The sequence below is a fragment of the Solanum tuberosum genome, unplaced genomic scaffold (genome assembly GCF_000226075.1).
Source record: "Solanum tuberosum cultivar DM 1-3 516 R44 unplaced genomic scaffold, SolTub_3.0 scf00077, whole genome shotgun sequence".
Lineage (NCBI taxonomy): Eukaryota > Viridiplantae > Streptophyta > Magnoliopsida > Solanales > Solanaceae > Solanum > Solanum tuberosum.
The window spans coordinates 61,875-82,993 of NW_006239003.1; the positions used below are offsets into that span (position 1 = coordinate 61,875).

The 21,119-nt window shown below is 32.4% G+C and overlaps 1 protein-coding gene across 1 annotated transcript; it reads right to left on the minus strand.

Moving 5' to 3' along the window:
* Window positions 1-6,327: 6,327 nt before the first annotated feature.
* Window positions 6,328-18,622, minus strand: LOC102586258 (uncharacterized). The gene is made up of 8 exons (XM_006346477.2): window positions 18,421-18,622; window positions 18,142-18,345; window positions 16,973-17,081; window positions 16,522-16,592; window positions 16,132-16,197; window positions 15,932-16,044; window positions 14,900-14,999; window positions 6,328-6,628 (listed from the first exon to the last, which is right to left on the minus strand). The coding sequence occupies exons 1-8, from the start codon at window positions 18,530-18,532 to the stop codon at window positions 6,534-6,536; spliced, it is 870 nt and encodes a 289-aa protein (XP_006346539.1). The 5' UTR covers window positions 18,533-18,622; the 3' UTR covers window positions 6,328-6,533.
* Window positions 18,623-21,119: the final 2,497 nt, after the last annotated feature.

Genomic DNA, 21,119 nt, shown 5'->3' on the forward strand with positions numbered 1-21,119 from the left:
AATAGTTTAATGTGGAATACACATGAAAAGCACATCTGGTAAGATGACAAGAGAAATACACAACAAATATAATTTATAAGGTAATATTAGTGAGATATGACAAATTACATGATTGAGCCTCATCAAATTGAAACAAATACATACATTGTTGCATTTAACTAATAAATTTTTTCATTGACCATCTTCATAGGTTCGTGTGAATAAGAGATATATATGACGATCCACATTATATATATATATATATATATATATATTATTATTATTGTTATTATTATTATTTATTATTATAAGTGAAAAATTGAATTACTATTTTACCCCTACACTAAATGAAAATGTTATAAAATATTTAATTAAATTCATTTAATATAATTAATTAAACATTTTTATCCTGAAATAAAGAAAATACTCCTTTAATAATTTGTGCAAAAAAATGTAATACACGTTTAAATAAATGCTAAGTATCATATTAAGTACAATACAATGAATCAACCATAATTATATGCTTCTCCACATATCAATTACTAATTTAAAGAAGTTATTAGAAGTCATTTATATATGCAGCGTCTTAACAATTTCAGAATTCACTCTTCATATTCTTATATGTGTATTAGTACATTATCTTTTACAATCCAGTAACTATATATATTGTATAATATAGTCATAAGCTTCAACTTTGAACAATAACTACAAATTTGAATTTAATAGTTTTGGAAATTCAACTATTTTTAAATAATAAAATATGAAGTGTCCTTTCATTTCTTCATAGCACTTATAAAGAAATCTAATGATATTTAATGGTCTTTTTCTAACTTAACTTTTGAGTTTCTACATTTCTTGGCTATAAATATCATTGCGTGCTTCACTGATTTTTCGATATGTAAATTGTGTCATGATATATATTGTCTTAGTTTTGATGATAGCTACTTCTCTTCACTCCTTGTATCTTAATTTGATTGATAATTCTATTGCAGATTAACTAAGATCTGCTTAGATTTCTTTTCTATGTGTTCAAGTGGAATTTTTTATTTTTTGTGTTATCAATATTTATATTAGTACTGAAGATGTTATACATTTGTTGATGTTCATTAATATTATGTTTGTTACTTTCACCTTTCATCCATGATTTCAAATAGGTTAATGACATATTCATGACAATCCTTTGAGTCCCTCAATTATATCCTATAAAGGATGGCATTGGACATTACATTGTACACACCTGAAGAGATTTTGAATTATTGGAAGATGATAAAGAAAGTTGTCATCCCTTATCTCTCTACATTTTTTTCTACTTTCTTCTTTCACATTGTTTCTTTTAGCTTCATTTTATAGTATTTTTATTGATTTCTTTAGAGGTGTTCTGTTATTTACCATTAAAAAATCACTATTTTCTTTTCCAAGTTAATTCCTATTCAATAAATAAATAACTACAAATAAAAAATTATTGTACACAATAAGACTTCGAATTTTATGATTTAAGTCTTTGCATGGTTGATAATTATTCTTGCTTTGGTGACCACAAATGTAAGTTGTATAGCTTTTAAAGTACTTTTTTCTGATTTACTATTTTATTTTACAAACTTTATAATAAAAATTAGAATTATTAGTTATATTATAAGTGGGAAGCAACAAAGTTAAAGGTTTGATTACTAGAAAACCCTATAAATTTGTATTGACTAGAACACTCTTTGAAAATAGAAAATCTGAAAAATTTGAAGGGTTACTTAATAATTAAACACACTTAATTCAATCTATTGACCATATTCATCTACTAAGGCCTCTAGCTACTGGTGAAATATGTAAAGATGTTTGAGACTTTGTTTCCCCTCATTCACTTTCTTTCATTTAATTCATTTTAATTCTAACATGAAGTTTAAGTTACAATTCTCCAATTTACTTAATTATTTTTCTCTTACTTAAGTTAAGACCCATCTTTACAAGAAAAAAGTACATAAATCTTCCATTACAAAAGAAAGGCTTTGCTGATTTCCTTGAAAAGAAAATTCGAGATAGCTGCAATATGAGTCTGCGTTATCTTGCCTAATATCTCTTATATATGTGAAAGTTCTCTATATATTTTTCTTAATCAATTACGGTAATTTGTAACTATTTTTTTGTTTAATCTCTTTTTATTGTATCAGTAAATTACTAAATCAAAATGTACACACATTTATCATATAGTTATTTTTCTTTCACAATATTTTTGGATTTCTTCGTGTTTAATATCATAGAGGTCAACATCCCCAATGAAAAATTAGGATGTCTATTTCAATATGATTGTATTTTTTATTGTGTGAAAGATGTGATATATATAGACTGTTCCTACTTAAATTAAACCTCATAGTATATACTGCACTTTGATGCCCAGTAAGCAACATAATTGGTGGCTCCAAGTTTGATGTCCGTGATTTTTCATTTGGTTCAAGTCGTTGGGACACCAAAGTGCAGTTCAAAATATGAAAAAGATGAGAATTCATACCTAAAAATTAGGGGTGTACTGTGTACATGATCGGGTTAGTTCAGGTTTTTCAAATATCAAATTAAATTATTTGTGCCAAAATTTTAAATTTATAAACCGAACCAAACTAGTAAAACTTGGATTTTTCAACCTCGGGTTTTTTCAGATTGGTTCGGATTTTTCAAATACTAAACCAAATCATTTGCGTCACATTTTTAAATTTTTAAATCAAACCAAACTAATAAACCTCAGATTTTTTTGGGTTTTTTTACTTTTCCGGTAAAGTATTCATACAAACATATAATTAACTTGTGCTCCAAATATTTCTTTAGTCCAACCCAAATACAACTATCTAATGTGTTTCTTAAGAAATTAACACAAAATACGATGAGGGATGACACTAAAATATTCAATGAAAAATAACAATGAAATCGCATAAAATAAATATTGCAATTTGATAAGTCATAATGAAAAATGATTACTCCCTCCGTTTCAAAAAGAATGACCTTCTTTCCTTTTTAGTTTGTTTCAAAAAGAATGACCTCTTTCTTTTTTTGGTAACATTTTGCTTTCAGCTTTCCACGTGGCATGTTTAAGGCCACACGATTAAAGGGCAATTTTGTACATTTGACATAACTTTAATTTAGGATCACAAGATTCAAAAGTCTTCTTTATTTTCTTAAACTCTGTGCCAATTCAAACCAAGTCATTCTTTGTGAAACGGAGGGAGTATAATTTAAAAGTACTAAATCATGCTAAACTAAGTCTAATAGGAATATTAATTACATGATTAAACATTAAAGAAAAATGAAAATAAGGTTATGTATTTTAAAAGTCTAAACCAATGTACATTAAAGAACAAATATTCAGCATTATTGTCATTCTTAGTGTTGAATTAATTTATTTTGTTAGTATTAGTATTGATTTGATTTTGAATTGAACTTTATTAGAGTTACTAATATCTATGGATTATAACATTTATTGGACCATTCAAAATTCTAAATTTAAAAAAATTTGAAAAAATATGTTAAAAGATAAAAATTATGAAAACGTATAAGTAATATTTAGAAATTACATCAAAGTAAATACTTTTATGTATAAAATAAATTTCTAAAATTATATATATAATGTCGGGTTGGTTTGGTCTCGGGTTCACTTTTTTTAGTTAAAACCAAATCAACCCATGTATGGTTGGATTTTTTTTTTCCAATACCAAACCAAGTCAAGCCAAACCATTAGTCGCTTTTTTTTATTTGACTCGATTTGCAGATTGGTTCGATTTTATACACCCCTAATAAAAACTCGTACTAATTAATGTGGTTTGATCACATCTCAGTTAATTTCTACTGCCACAACAAATTATTTGTATCATAATTAATTAATTTCTAATCCAAACAACTTGGTACTAATACAAGTTAATTAAACTTGAAAAACTTAATTAGGTTTGGTTTTTAGAGCGGAGTACTGACGTCTCCAAAATTGGCACATAGTTGAACTCAAAAAATTCATAAGAATTCATACATAAAAAAAGAATAAGCTAAATAAGGTGAATATTTGTTTTTAAGATTGAATTTTAAGAAAAAGTTAATATGACCACATGGATCAGGCTTTTATTGACTTAATAAAAACAACTTCAACCCAAATTCCTACAAAGCTAACAGTAGAGAAGAAACAAAAATAAAAACAAATAAATTTGAAATATCTGGAAAGTTAACTAAAGCTCTACAAAAAAAATATTCAAATGGTTAAATAAGGTAGAGGGTATTTTTGTAAATAAATAACTTATTTTAAAAAGTATCTAATAGATATTATTTTTAGTACAACAAATCAAGCAGTCAATAAAAAATAAGACCAAGATAACTAATCCCAACATAACTAATCACAACATAATTTATCCTAGCATAATCTATCTCATCAAAACTTGTATTCAAGCCAAACAACCCCTAAAAGAATAATAGTAAAAGAATGGTGACACGGAATCTTTAGAAATAAATATATATATTAGTTTATTAAGAATACTTCATACTTTAGAATCTTTTATTATAATTAAACTTTTATTTTTTTATGTTATGAAGTATAGGTTTTTAAAACGTACTATAATATCATCAATTTTGAATACTTATAAACATATACATTCAAAAAAATATCGATATACATATCACTCATGAATGCTAACTTACATCAATTAATCATAAATTTTACAATGAATCAGTAATATTAAATGTCAATTAACTATTACAATAAATTTTAATTGTGTATTTTGAAATTCATGCTTACAATATTTTTTTCTTAAAAAAAATAGAAAGTGAATAATATTATTGCTGTTTTTTATCCAAAAATAAAATAAATACTTAATATCTCAAAAATCTCCTTCTATTCTAGTCTATATGTCATGTTATTAAATCATCATTTTAAAAAATAATAGACCTATTTAATTCATCAAACTTATGTCTCTACAAGGCAAATATAAAAATTACATGAGAATTTATGAAGATTATAAAAAAAATAAATAAAAAAACTAATTCCTTTATATTATTTTACCAAACAAAATTTAATGAAAAAAACTTTGTGTGCAATTATTACTTGGTAATTTTTAAAATCCCTAAGTAAATTATTTGAAAATATTAAGCAATTTTTTTTTATAAAAGTACTCAAATAAATTTGTAAGGTTGACAAAAAGTTGGTAAGAAAGAGAAAATTATTATTTATTTATTTTTAATTTAATTTTTATTCTAATTCTTGCTATATTATATTATATTTTAACTTATCATACAATTAAACACCAATATATATTCTCATCGCAACCCAAATTCATGAAATACAAGTAATAATTAATTGAATTGCCTATTTTAATTCAATAATATACATATTATATTAGATTAATATACTGATAAATAAAGATCAAAATTTTATTTTCTAATATAAATATTATTCACTTTCTATTTTATTTTCAAAAAAAGATATTTTAAGTATGGATTTCAAAGTACCCAATTAATTATTTTTAATAGTTAATTGACCTTTAATATTATTGATCAATTATATAATATATGATCAAATGATGTAAGTTGACATTCATGAGTAATTTATATATCAATATTTTTTTGAATATATATGTTCATAAGTATTCAAAATTGATGACATTATAGTAAGTTTTAAAAAACTATTCTTCATAGCATAAAAAAATAAAAAATCAATTATGATAAAAGATGCTTAAGCATGAAAACTTCTTCTTAATAAGTTTTTTTTTTCTCAAAAAACTTCTTCTTAATAAACTAATATATACTTTTTTTAGAAATTAGTTAAATGAGTGTGATGAACGATTCTTTTAAAAAAAACTTCAATGACATGGCATGCCAACTAGGAGAGAGTGAGACTTTTGAAGTGTCAAGTATATTTGAAGGAAAATAGGGATAGTTGAGTGATATTTTGGTCCTAAATGAAACATACATGATATTTCAAGGCAATTCCCTAAACTTGGGTGACCATTTGAGAAATTGACTCTGAAGTTTCATCGAAGAATGCAGCTAATTTTTAAAGAAGGAAAAAGAATAAGAAAAAAAAGTTATAACTATGAAAAATAAAGAAAATACATTTCATTATAAAATACTCATAAAACTAATATTATAATCATTATCTTAAGTTTCTCACTCTCTTTAAGAGAATACATACACTCTCTATGTCAGCATGTTTTAACACCAATTTAAAATGTTCACCCCACCACCCACCCCCCCTGCGTAAAGTTCTCAAGTACATTTCTAGTACATAGTGTGATTGCACCTCCTTCAAATGCAGTCAATTTAACATTCAACAAAGCAATTGCTTAGCCAGACAAATCAGTCAAATCTTATTTTCACTGTAATGTATGAGCTGGCAAGAGATAGTAAGTACTTGATAAAATATCAATGTGCATGCACAGTACCCGTGCAGTACAGTTAAAAAATAAAGGAGAATTTTGAACAACGTAATACCAACATTCATTTTTGTGCTTGAAGATCAACCATTAAAAGCACACACTTCAGCTAAATATTGCTAACACGCTAATGTCAATACTGTTTTTTATCTCTGCGCTCATTCTACACTATAAGATTCTATAATAAATCAAACCACCACTTGTCTCCACTATTACTCGACTCATTCTTATGAGCAGCAACAGATAGGATCTAGCTTTATGCCCTGCATCAATAAACAACCAGTTACTCTATGGCTACTTATAACTCTAAAGAAAAAACAAATAAACTCATTTAACTGGAGGGAGCACAATTATTGGTTCTTTCCATTTCCTGTGAATAAATATGTAAGTGTTATAAACATCCGTTAAAAATAGCACACATACTTTTACAGACGTACAAGCCAGCTCAATATTACAGCATGTAATGACAAATCCATTTATATATAATAGAGCTAACTGCATGTGAATGGGAGCTCACTGAAGGTAAGAAAAATACTGCAGAGACGGGAAAACAAAGTTTAAGAGCTAAGCTACACTATGACTATCTTACTTCTGCAAAACGATGTAATACCATGAAAGGAAAACATCTTATTAGAGAAGCTAAAATGCACTGCTAAGCTAAGCCATAAGTAATTTTGCTAAAATGAGCTTAACTACTTGGTACCAAATGGATATTCACATGAGTCAGTTACATGCTAGAAATTTACGTCATATCAGATTCAGATCCCTCCCTTCAAACAACCCTTGTCCTCAAGGGTGTGATAGTGTGAAAAAGAAAGACATAACACTGCCAGGATCAAGTGGAAATTGTGAAAAGTCACCAAATATAGCAGTTGTGTCTTTGAATCAGTCTTGCAAGCTGTAAACAAGAGCATTTCCTAATTGATTCTTGTGTCTTCTTTTATTTAATGTCGGAACCATTCTCTAGAAATCACAAATCATTCCGGTAAACCCAAAACCTTGCATTTTACTGATATAATCCTTCTGACAATATGCTTATAATACTTTCTTCCAATGATAATAGGGCCTTTCTTCTTGGAGTCTTGTTTTCAATTTGCAGCACTTCCACTAACTCCTCGCCGGCAACTTTTCTGACTAGCTCATATAGCTTTTTTGGAGATAGCTTGATGGCATTGAGCATTTTGTCCTTCCGCATTTATGCACTAAAGTTTCCACCTACTTGCAAATACCCGCACAGCATTCTGCCCTACATCTGTAGCTTCAACCAACTTGTCCTCGAGAACAAAATCACAATACCCCTCGACGATTAATGTTGCATTCTTATCTCTACAAATAACAAATCCAACTGTAAGTTCTCCATTTCCTGAATTGTTGGCTCACAATGAACTTATCACCAATAAGACCAATTTGAACTCCTGGAATAACTTCTAAATCTGGTACTTCTGACAAAGCCATGTCAATTCCAGTAGCCTCGAGCATATTTGAAGGAAATGCATGGTTCCTGTTATCCTTTGGTTCAAGTTGGAATGAGCTCTGAGCTCCAATCTTCCCTGTTCAAATTCTCACTTTTTCTTCATATATAGGCCTGTATATTTTAATTGTTCCACATGCACTACCAGTTGCTACATTCCAAGTGATCTTATTGCTCTCTGGATCATGAAATGTGCTCTCACAATCACTCACGTTTCTAACTTTTCTATACATTCCAACTAGTGAATTTTCAACAGGTATGTTACCCTTAACACTAACCTTTAGCGCAAAGTCATGGACAGACATTTCTGGATCAAACACTTTCATCTCTTTGCAAGCATTACACACTTGAAAACATGAGATTTGTTGGTTCGGTCTTCTTCTTGTGTGCCTTAAGTAACACCATAAGAGCCTTGCAATTCAGAGGAGCTGAACTTGGATCAACAAGAGAGGAAGAAAACTGTTGAGAGAATAAACTCTGAACTTGATGTTGATGGTCATGTTTTTTTCCCTTTTGCTCAGCATTAGTTTCAGCAGCAAACAGAAAAGTTGGTTTGAATCCCCAGTAAAACTCCCATAGACTACTAACTTCTGCAACGTGCAAACCAGCATCAATAAGGGCATGCTCAAAGATATTTCTTGTATTGAATTGCCAGTTCATGGATATGCAGAGACTGTTTGGTCAGGTTCTTGGAGATAGCTCTAGTCCCACCACAAAGAAACAAATAGATAGCCAGACCACTCAAGCTCAAATAGCTGTGCAGTTTCATGAAAGACACAAGCCCAAGATCTTCAAGAAAAATTTCCTTGATTGGGTTCAAATGCAGCTCCCTCATCTGAACATACAAATCCAAACCATGGACTCCCAATCCGTTCAATGCATAGCCATTTATCATCAAATGCCACAAATTCACGTCTTGATCTCGCATATGATAAAGAAATTTAAAGGAGCTTGTCCTACTACCATACTTCAAAAGCATATTGACAACTTTATTGTGAAGATCACTTTGTGATTGAGTGATCATAATCACTAACTTTCATCCACTTATGAGTCCCCCAAAGAAGGATCAAGCTGTACCATGGAGTCACTCACAGTAAGACATTATTCCACTCTTACTGCCAGCTCGATCTCTTTTGTGGCGCCATTGATTCCAAATTCAAGAGTTCTCACTCACAGTAATCACATCCCAAGCAGAACTCAGTTCATGACATATCATGAAAATGCTGAAATCCCAATCTTAGAGTTCTAGGCAAGCCATTAAACACCAGAAATGCCAAAAGATAATCCCAAGCCAAATCCTTCTCCAGAAACGGATTTGTGAGAAATAAAGGCACGGGAGGATATTATTAAGATGTGTTACATAACGATACGGGAGGATATTCTTAAGATGTTGTGACAAGTCAAGAGTTTGAGAGAGAATTTGGCTTGATTATTCCAACAAGCTATTGGGGTTTAAATAGGTAAGTTTACGTGTCCTAAAAAGGAAAAGAAATCAATACCTAATTAAAATAGGAGTAAATTATATCTACACATGCTATAGAACGTTCGTATGATTTTAACACTCCCCCTCAAGCTAGTGCATATAAATTATATGTACTAAGCTTGTTACATGTATAACTTGTTCTGGGACCGGCTAGGGACTTACTGAAAATGTCTACAAACTGATCACCTGACCGCACGAACCTTGTGACGATATCTCCTGAGAATACATTTTCTCTAACGAAATAACAATCAATTTCGATGTGTTTGGTCCTCTCGTGAAATATTGGATTTGATGCAATGTTAAGAGCAGCTTCATTATCACACACAAGTTCCATTCTTTAGTATCTCCAAAATTCAACTCCTTCAATAGTTGCTTGATCCATATGAGTTCACACATAAGCCCAATATTTTGCTTCTATACTAAATCTAGCAACCACATTTTGTTTTTAACTTTTCCAAGACACCAAATTTTCCACTAGCTAGAACACAATATCCAGAAGTGGATCATCTGTCAGAGGGTGACCTTGCCCAGTCTACATCTGAATATCCAACAATTTTCTCATGTCCTCAATCTTCATAAAGTAGTTCTTTCCCTGGAGCAGATTTTATGTATCGAAGAATACGAATAACTGCATTCCAGTGACGGTCACAAGAAGAATTCAAGAACTGACTTATGACACTAATCGAGAAGTTAATATCAGGTCGAGTCATTGTGACTTGTGAGATAATTCAACTTTCCTACCAGCCTTCTATATCTTTCTGGATCTCTAGGCGGCTCCCCCTGACTTGGCAGGAGCTTAGCATTTGAATCCATTGAAGACTCAATAGGCCTACAACCTATCGTCTCTGTCTCTTCAAGAATATCAAGTGCATACTTCCTTTGTGAAATGACAATTCCTTATTTGGATTGAGGAACCTCAATGCACAAGAATTATCTCAATCGACTAAGATCCTTGGTCTAAAAGTGCTAGAAAAGGTGATGTTTCAATTTGGTTTATTCCTCATTATCATTATCTGTGATAACTATGTCATCAATGTACACTACCAATACATGCACAAACCTGAAACAGAGTGACAATAGAACACAAAATGATAAGTTTCACTTCGTACCATGCCAAACTCCTGAATTACCATGCTAAACTTCTCAAACCATGCTTGAGGAGACTGTTTTAGGCCATAGTGTGCTCGTCATAGTCTGCACACCATGTTACTAGACTCCCCATGAGCAACATAACCGGATGAACCTCATCTTTGAGATCTCCATGAAGAAAGGGTTTTTGATATCCAACTAGTAGAGAGGCCAATGACGAACAACAACCATTATAAAAAGAGACAAACTAAAGCAATCTTGGCAACATGAGAGAAGGTGCCACCATAGTCAAGACCAAAAATTTGTGTATAACTCTTGGCCACTAGTTGAGTTTTAGGCAATCAATATGTCCATCGAGGTCAACCTACAATGTAAGAGTGGCAAACGAGTGGGTCGAGTCAAATATGAGTCTATCAAAAACAAGTTGAATAAAAATGGGTAAAATACTCGACTCGACTCATATTTTAAATGGGTAAAAACGAGTTACCCAATGGATAATATTGGTATTCATATTTACCCATATTATTATACGAATCATTTCAAGTTACCCATTTGTTTCTTGCTCTTCCAAGACACCAAAATACCTCCTACTAAGATATAATATTCAAATGTAGAATGTCTATTAGAAGGTGGTCCTCCTAGTCAGCGTCTATATATTCAACGATCCACTCGTGGCTATGATCATCGAAGTGTCATCATTTGCGTGAGGCTGATTCTATATATCGCAAAATGCAGATAGACATGGAGAATCCATAAACTGACTTACAACAATCACAACAAAAGAAATGCCAGGTCTCACCACTGTGAGGTGATTCAACTTACCAACCAACCGTCTATACGCAAGCTCACCTAAGGGCTCCCCTTGTCCTAGCAGGAGTTTAGCATTCAGATCCATAAGAGTATCAATGAGTCTACACCCCATCATTCATATCTCCTCAAGAATGTCTAAGCATACTTATGTTGTGAAATAACAATTCTTGATCTGGATTGAGCGACCTCAATACCTCAAAAAATACTTTAATCATAGTCTAGAAGTGTTGAAAGAGATGTTGCTTCGAATTAGTGATATCATCCTAATCTTTGTCGGTATTAAGGATATCGTCAACATAAATCACCAAATAAATATATAGATTAAGAGCAGAATGTTGATAAAACACTGTGATCAGCTTCACTACAAGTCATTCCAAACTCAAGAATAAAAATGTTGAATTCACCAAGCCAGACTCAAGGAGACTGCGTCAAACCATAGAGTGACTTATGCAATTGACATATCAGACCACTAGACTCCCCCCCCGCCCCTCCAAGAAAAACTAAACAAGTGGTTTTTCCGAACAAACCCAATGTTGTCAAAGATGCACTTAAAGCACGTTTAAGCCTGAAGCTAGGCACAAAACATGTTGAGTGTTACACCTCACTTAAAGGATGCTTTAATGTCGTCATTAAGGATCTAAGACTTTTTTTTTCCTTGACAATGTGTAATCCTAAAGAGGCGTTACTAAACAATTGATATTTCACTTTATCATAACTTTGTTTCAATTTCTTTGTCTATATATTTACTATTCAAGCTTATAATTGTTAGTCTTGGACTACACATATTTATATTTTCTTTCATTTAAGCTTTTCTTCATTAAATCCCATGCTTTATTTGCGTTTAAAGCCCCAACAGACCTTAGATCTTTTTACGATTTTCGCATTTGATAACATTTTATAAACTACATCCAGAAGGTTCCCATTGAGAAAAATATTCCTAAGGTCCAACTCATGAAGAGGCCAATGACGAACAACCATGGATAGGATAAGATGGATATATGCAATTTTAGTCATGAGAGAATGTATTACTGTTGTAAAGATATTGCACCTAGGCCTAACTCAACCCTAAAAGCTAGCTCATGAGGAAAGGATTACCCAAGTTCATATAAGCAGATCACCAGTCCATTCCCCAATCAATGTGGGACTTCTACCCACTCTAACACCCCCCCTTCATGCCTAGGCCCACTGGAGAGTGGATCGAGAGCCAAAATTGGGATGGACTTGGCTCTAATACTATTAGAGTGGATAAAAGTCTCACATTGGTTGGGGAATAGATCGGTGGTCTGCTTATATGGGACTTGGGCAATCCTCCAATCATAAGCTAGCTTTTGGGGTTGAGTTAGACTTAGGTGTCATATCTTAACATGGTATCAGAGCTAGGTCCAACCCTATTTGGGCTCCCGGTCCATGCTCCAATTGGGCCTGGCGTGAAAGGGGGGGGGGGTGTTAGAGTGGGTAAAAGTAGGGTTGTGCATCGGCCGGTTCAATTCGATTTTATGTATTATTAGTTTGGTTTATCGATTTTTGGTTTCTAAATACGCTAAACTAATAACCAAACCAATAAGATATTTTTTATCGATTTTGGTTCTTAATAGTTCAATTTTTGGCTTAACCAATAAGAAAATGCTTATAAAACAAATATATGACTTCGACAACAATTTGATGCGACAAGACAAAATATAACTTTACAAATGCTCATAAAATAGAAACAATAATAACTAACATGAAAAAAAACTATACAAGTATCACACAAGAGAAATTAAGAAAAATATGGTTCTTACTTAAGGTTTTGACGTTTTGTATAATGTGAAGTTGTGAACTCAAAGTCAATGTAAAGTATGAATTAAAGGCTAAATGATAAATGCAGTAACTAAGAAGGTATTGAGGTTAATATATAATATTTATGTATGGGTAAAGTAATAATTTACTACAGTCTTAATGGGTTATCGATTTATCCAATAACCCAATCTTAAAAAATTGAAACAGAGCTGATAACCCGATATTTAGTTTTTATAAAACCATTAAAAATCATTAACCCAATAGCGATAAACCAATAACACTTTTTTCAGTTCAGTCTATCGATTGGTTCAATTTTTGCACACCCCTGGGTAAAAGTCTCACATTGGTTAGGGAATGGACTTGGGCAATCCTCCCCTCATTAGCTAGCTAATGGGATTGAGTTAGGCCTAAGACCTAAGTTTACATAGTATCAGAGCATGACCCATCTCACCCAATGTTAGGCCCTGAAATTAAAAATTTCCCACACATTAGATGCTAAGCACTTGGCGTGAGGTAGGGTGTTAAAGAATTACAAAAGTCTTACAATGGTGATTAATGATATGGGTGGACTCCTTCAAGGCTTGGATAATCATCCTTCCTTTGAGCTAGCTTTTGGGGTATGAGTTATGCCCAAGACCTAATTGAACAACTGCAATGTAGGCTAAATATTTGAGAATACCTTTTTTGCAACAAAAAGAGCCTTATGCCTATAAATCTAGTTGTCCAAACCAACTGACAACATAAGCCCAACAACAACCAACATAGACTTCCTTGAAGGAAATGACGCAAGCTCCGAGATACTACTTGCATGTAAACCAAACATCTCATCAATCATAGTTTGTCGTCATCAAAACATGGAAATAAAAGACAAAGATGACAAAAGATATTGCTCCACAAACCACAATTGAAAGGCAAAGTGATACTTCTAGTGCTCCACCCTCCTTCCATAACCCCATATTTACCAATTATCACCCCTCCCCACACACACACACACAACGCTCACCCCCCCCCCCCCCCCCCCCCCCCCACACACAACGCTTGTACCACCACCCTGAATCTCCAAAGCCCTTTCCTCAGTAAAGCTTTATTAAAAACCTTTAAATTTTTAACTCCAAGATTTATAGGAGATGTGATAGTCTCCCATAGCACAAAGTGGAACTTCCTTGCCCCATCCACCACATCCCATAGGAAATTTCTCTACATCTTTTCCAGCTTTTCAGTGAACAATATTGTAGCAAGAAACAAGGACATGTAGTAAGTGGGAATACTCGAGAGTGATCTAAATAATTACTTTCTTCCCACCATTGGACAACATATTTTATGCCATCTTGCTAGATTCTTGTCAACCTTCTGAAGAACCAGATTCTACACCATTTGATTTTTGTTCGATGCACCTAATGGTACTCCAAGATAGGTAGTCGTAAGGGCCCTAACTCTACAAATCAAAATTTAGGCAAACGTAAATCCATGTCCTCTACTTCTTGCCAAATCCCATTTGTAGCATAATAGATTCTAGGAACCTCCAATTCATATGATTGTAGGCCTTTCCAAGATCAAATGCACAACACACTTGGCACTCCTTACTTTCTCCTTGAACCACCACTTCGTTTGCCACCGATGCTACATCCAAAATCTGTCTACTCCACAAGAGCATTCTGCGAAGTAGGAATAGTCTCGTCCACTACCTTCGTAAGTCTGATAGAAATCATCTCCATTCTAGTATATTAGTTAATTGCTCTACATAATTTTAGTGTCAGTTTCTGGAAACACTAAAATTATGTAGAGCAATTAATTAATGCACTAGAATGGAGATCTTCATTTAATGACAACTGCACTTCCATGTCTACAATTAACATATACACAAATACAAAATGAAAAGGGAACAAAGTGAAAAACACATACCTAATCCTAATTCCACAATTTCAGCTTGTTGGAAGGAGTACGGCCTGGTCTTTTTCGTGTCAAGGAATGAGTTCATCTTCTCAACAGCAACAACTAACTCCTATAAAAGTATTTCAGAACTTTAGTGTGTGAGCGGAAGCCATATAATATGAATACAACGATAAAACGGAAAAAGGAAACAAGAGGAAGAAAAGCATTACAGCAGTCCAGAAAACATTTTCGCTGTTCAAGGTGAAAAACAAGCACAGCAACTTAAAAATAAGAATTTATCATCTTCTACAAGGCTTACAGCAGTAGGATAACTTCTGAAAGTAGATTTTTCTTTCTGAATCTCTAGAAACTGGAACGGCATTACTCCAAATGGAACATCACAGATTATATTGAAGTTCAGATATAGTTAAGTGTCCCAAAAAACCTTTCTAATAGCTAAGAATACAACACTAGAAAAAAGTCTACTGGCAACCAATTAGTGACATTAGTATCAATTCAGTATCTAAGATTTAACTCAACATGTAACATTCTGCCCATTATTTTTATTTCTTTAGAAAAGTAACAGTTATATTAATCTTCAACAAGAAAGCTGTGCTGGTACCAAATTCCTGAAAAACGTACAAAAACCTATCCTTGTTCTTCATACAAGGATTCTAGTTTCAAAAAATTAATTACACCAAAAGTGATAAATAGTACACAATTCAGCTTTTTATCTTCTGAATCGAGTTTCACCTATCTTAAAGCACCTAACATTTTTTTTTCTTTCAGGACTCCACCAAATACAAGCTGGAATCATATTTTACCAGTTCTTCTATCTTACATTGCTACCCTGATTGAGCCAACACATCAGAAGCTCAACAGTGGACTTAGGCATAGTCCATCTAAGGCCAATCATGTTAAGAAATAATTGCCACCTGGCTAGTAAATCCACAATACAAACTAGATGACTATTCCTTGGTCTTCTCATTTTCTACTCTTAAGCTCTTTTTTTCTTAGAATAAGACTCTCAAGAAAATGAGATCACCAATACAGAAACCACACCTGCCAGGAAGCTAAATTCTTCATATGTTTGGGGAGGTTTTCATAATCATCTTCTGACACAGTTATCAGTGACTGAATATCTTCAGATGACCTCAATTCCTCGTTCATTTTCCCTATGTTCAGAAAAGCAAGAAACACATCTTAGACACCATGTTATACTAATTTTACAAAGTTAATGATGCGGAATGTGAATTTTGTACCATCACTACTATCCTGTTTCTTTTCAGTGGATAGATAGCATCCCTCTTTCTCATATATAGTATTTGCTGCAAATGGAAATACAAATGAGACGAAAGAAAATATCTCAAGTTATTTTTGATGACAAAAAATATCTCAAGTTATAAATTATCATAAAAAAAAACTAGAGCAAAGGCATCAAGAAACTTTCTTCCTCTGCACAAATCTAAAGCATACTTTGAAAGAAAATGGGGAAATAGTTTTTACTAGTATGTACAGATACATCTTTGCGATGGCCCTTGGGGTTGAAGACAACACATGTAATATAAATCTACAAGTCAATTCACACCTCGAATTTTTTTCTTAATATCCCATCAAGATATGGCAATTTGATTCCTGAGTTTAAAACTCACCTTCAGATGCTATGGTAGCTAGGCAAACATCAGAGAGACCAAGGCTCTGCAAATTCAGAGTATCATCCAGCCTAAAAGTGTTAAGTAGCACACATAAAAATTTCCTTAAAAGGGAAGCCCAGTGTGCAAAGCATCCCTGGTTCACGCATAGTCCGGGGGAAAGGTCACACACCTCAACTTCTTAATAATCATTCAAAATCATATCGTTTGCAAGTTGATGGTGCCACAACTCTTTCTTCATCACATTATTTGGCTTCATTTTTTCAGGAAAAATGAAAATAAGCAAAACACCTAATTTTCTTGGCAGAGGAAAGCCATGTTGAACATGGCCCTGCACTGAGTTCACCAAGTAAAAATATCCACTATTGTTATTATGCTAAGAGCATAAAAGTTTAGAAGGATTCAAGTACAACATTTGCGTTTGATTAGATAAAACATTCATAAAGGATACAAAGGATCATCTTCAATTTTCTTGAAGTCTAAGCTGCAGTCATAAGATAAATCTTCTGAAACATTAGGGTCCTCTTCTTCTCCTTCACTATCTTCACCAATAAGATCGACTTGTGGAGCAAGGAAAATAGCAAACCAGTCAATAAGTAATTACTACACAAAATGAGATGATTAATCATTCAAAGTGAAAGGCAGAATGTTAAACGATAACCAGAATTTCGAATGTTCCCCAATATGACAATTTAACATGTTTAATGTACAACGATTGAGGCTTTCAAAGACTCCTGAGTTGGTTATACGTCACCAGGCAACACATTGATAAAGTAAATGGTACAGACTACAGAAACCTAATGCTAGCTCTAATGGACATTCCCTAACATAAAATTTTGAAAATTTCTTGAAACAATTGTTTCTAAAATTAACTCACATGGCAATTGAGTATGAAAATGTTCATACTGTGGAATATCCAGATTTATTGACCTTCAAGAGTCAATCTTGTAGCAATTTCATGTATTTACCGGTTACAACCCAAAAATTGACCCTTAAATGTGTAATAATTCCTATCTCACTACAAGATTGAATTTAGAGCTTTTCTTTTCCTTCCTTGGACTTGTGGGAGCTTGGAACTGTATTTCTGTCAATCATATAATGTTAAAACATGGTTATTTGTCACATGATCCAGTTCTATATTTTTTTAAGATTTAAAAGGAGGTCAGACTTCGGCACACCTATGTGCCCAATTCAAAAAGGTAGACAGGAATACAGCACCTCCACCAAAAAAACCAATGTATTTGTTTTCTGAAAGAGAACTACAAGATCAAACATTTAAAATAATTAGAACAGAGTAGTACTAGCTCCAATGAGCATATCCCAATTTTAAAATCTTTTGAACATTTAATGGGAAACTTAGCAGGACATTCAAAATGGTCATGTGACACTCAAAAGACCTAAATCACTCGTAACAATGTAGACTTGACTAAAGAAATAACAAAAAAAATAATAGGTCCGGTGTTAACCAGGTAAGTGTGAAATTGCCAAAACCTCTAGTTTAAGATCTCTATTTTGCCAGGGCAAAATTTTTATAAGCAAAGTAGCAATGGAATGATTTAGACCTGAATGTAACAGAATTATTAATAGCAACCATAACATTGATTGATTGATTTTACTTACCAGAAGCAATGTAGCCAAGATTATGGAGACGGTCCTGAAGGGACAGAAGATCAGTTTGGTTCTTCTTGAACACTTCATTGCAATGGCCCAGCAGCTCCTCAAACGACACCGTTCCACAAGACATGGACTCCAGCACATTGAGGTCACCGCTTAGTGACATTACCCTCTGGCTTAGGCTTTGTACAAAGGTCGTCGATGCTGAATCTGTACAAAGCTAGACTGTACAGATTTATTTTGAAAGAGAGAAAAAAAATAAGGTAAAACTGTAGTAAGTTATACCAAGGGGTATGGGGCGACGATCCACGGACTCTTTGAGGGCGTTGCAGCTGTTTTCGAGATTGTTACAGAAAACGGCCATGGTTTTGCAGAATTTGCCTATTGAGTCGTCCATTGTTAGTTTGAGGAAGAAGGAGAAGTGAATGGTGTTCTACGCGGGAGTGGAGATTTTTAAGGTTTGAAAATGGCAAGGAAAAAATAAAAAGGAAGTAAAAGGGTTAAAAGAAAGATGAAATGCAATTTATCTTTTACAAAGATATCAAACCCAAGAGGCTATGGGAAAAAAATTAAAATATTTATTTTGAACTTTAAACAATTTAATTATTTTAAATAATAAAGAAAAAACCAAAAACTCACTTAATATGAAATAGAGGGACTAAGATGTAATTATACAAGAAAAAGTATAAAATAAATTTATATCTAATTTACAACGAAAATAATGATTTATTTATGGAGCAAAACTAATTGGATCTTAAAGTTAGGGTTTCTAACTTTTCATTATAACTTGATAGACATAAACTATCATTTATAATACTTTTTTTAAATGTCCAATTAATAGATAATATGTCTCGTTAAAATCTTGTTAGAAAAAGTTTAATACAAACACTTTAATGAAAGAAAAAAAATCCACAAATCTAACAATACGCATTTAAGTTGTCTCATTAAAAATCTTACAGAAATTCCAATGACAAAACTTTGTATAGGAAAAAGAGTACAAGGCATACTAATTAAGCTTCCCTAATAAAAACATTAATTTAAAGACTTGAATTTTCTCATTCCAATCTTGTGCATCATGTTCTCGAAAGTTGCAATTAGTAGAGACTTGATGAATAAATCAACTACATCATTATTCGAACAAATCCGTTGCACGTTGATAACACTCAAACACGTGTTTTATAATTCAACGTATACACGATCGTTAATAATAGAGAACCCAACGGGGAGATGGGGTTAAATTCCACAAGGAATGGTAAATCTAAACTTCAACCACAGAGTAAATTCATGTACTAGTCTTTTGTAAGTTGTTTATTTGATGTTAACATAAATACAAATTCGAGAGATTTCAAGTTATCAATAATGAGATTGGTTAACGAATTGTTAACCAGAGTAAAGGACAAAGCAATTTCACAAGTAAGAAAGGAATCTTGGGAGTGTGCGTAATTGAATGCCAATTTCGAATGTGGGTAATTGTGTTGCTCAACATAATTGATTCTTAATAGGGATGCTAGATTAACAAATACGATAAGCATTTATCAATTACTTATCGTCTTTCATGTGAGTTTTGTGAAACCTCAACATGTGTAACATACAAAGTTGATATAATGCCTTACTATAGTTTCGTCTTTCAAGCAAAACTAACATATGAACTTAATCTACAATTATCAATTAAATCATTCATTCTAAGAACCTTTCACAAGTTAGCATAGAGATCTTAAACTCTATTAAAGTTTCAACCTCAAATCATACATAAAAACAAGATAAAATAATTGAACTCATTTCAAACCAACATTTAATTGAGGAACACAAAGACCACAAACAATTTAGGACCCAATTACATTACACATCCCTAGAATTATGAGATTTAGCTACTTAAGCTAGAAATGAAAAGAATTTTGCCAAAGTAATGATTCTCAATTCAAGCTAGATGCTTCAATTTTTAATTCCAAATTACCCAAATCAAAACAATGAATTCTAAGTCTTCCAAGAAAAAATCACCCAAAAACTTTAGAGTGTTCTTAGTATTTTCACTCCAAAATAGTGATAGATAGTTTTTATCAAAATCATTTATACCTTCCCAAAGTTTGAAAAAAATTACACTTCAGAATTACTTCAGTGACATTAGTTGGGCTTGTCGAATGCTATGTCTTCTTGCCTTTTAGCTTCACTTCATGGCTTCAGGTGTTGAACATATTTGGTGAGCCCAATGAAGTTCGACAATCTTGATCGTTGAATCGTTGTTTCTAACTTCACTCACCAAGTTGGCTTCCATTTGTAGTAGAGTTCTCCAATATTTTTGGCAATTGACTTCTTTTTTCTTCTATTTGTCTTTGTTTTGTCCTTGAGCTCTCATAGCTAAAAGTCAAGCAATTTAACATCGAAAATGGATATAAACAAGCATTAATGATACTATTTAGTGAACTATAAGCCTCAAATGAGTTCAAAATCTCTGACTTATCACACATTGATATAACTATTCTTTTGGAGCTCATGTGAGTAGAAAAGCTTTGACGAAATGTGTTTCATTCTGTCTCATTTTATAAATCCTCCATTTAATCATGTTATGCATGTTGCATTATTTCTATGTAAAATTATGGGTACTTTTTCACATTCCAAATTATATTTTTCTCGAATGAGATGTATCATGAGCCTCTACCACACACATTCTCAGCTTTCTTCATAAATAGTTAGTATCTTAGCATGATTTGATAATGTGACCACTATAAACTGCTTTATAAATCTTCATGATATGATAGTACATCCACGTATGAACATTACCTATTTGAGATAGAGCTTTGTGTGGATTAGATAAATGCATGAATTGAAGTAATTACATGTTTTTGAATTGAATTCATATGAACCCATGCATGATTCATGATTTTAGACTATGAATACACGATGAAGCTTATGAACTATGAAATATGACTTTTATAATGATACACATGCTTTTATGAAAGAGATGTAAATGATTTGAGGATGCTTTG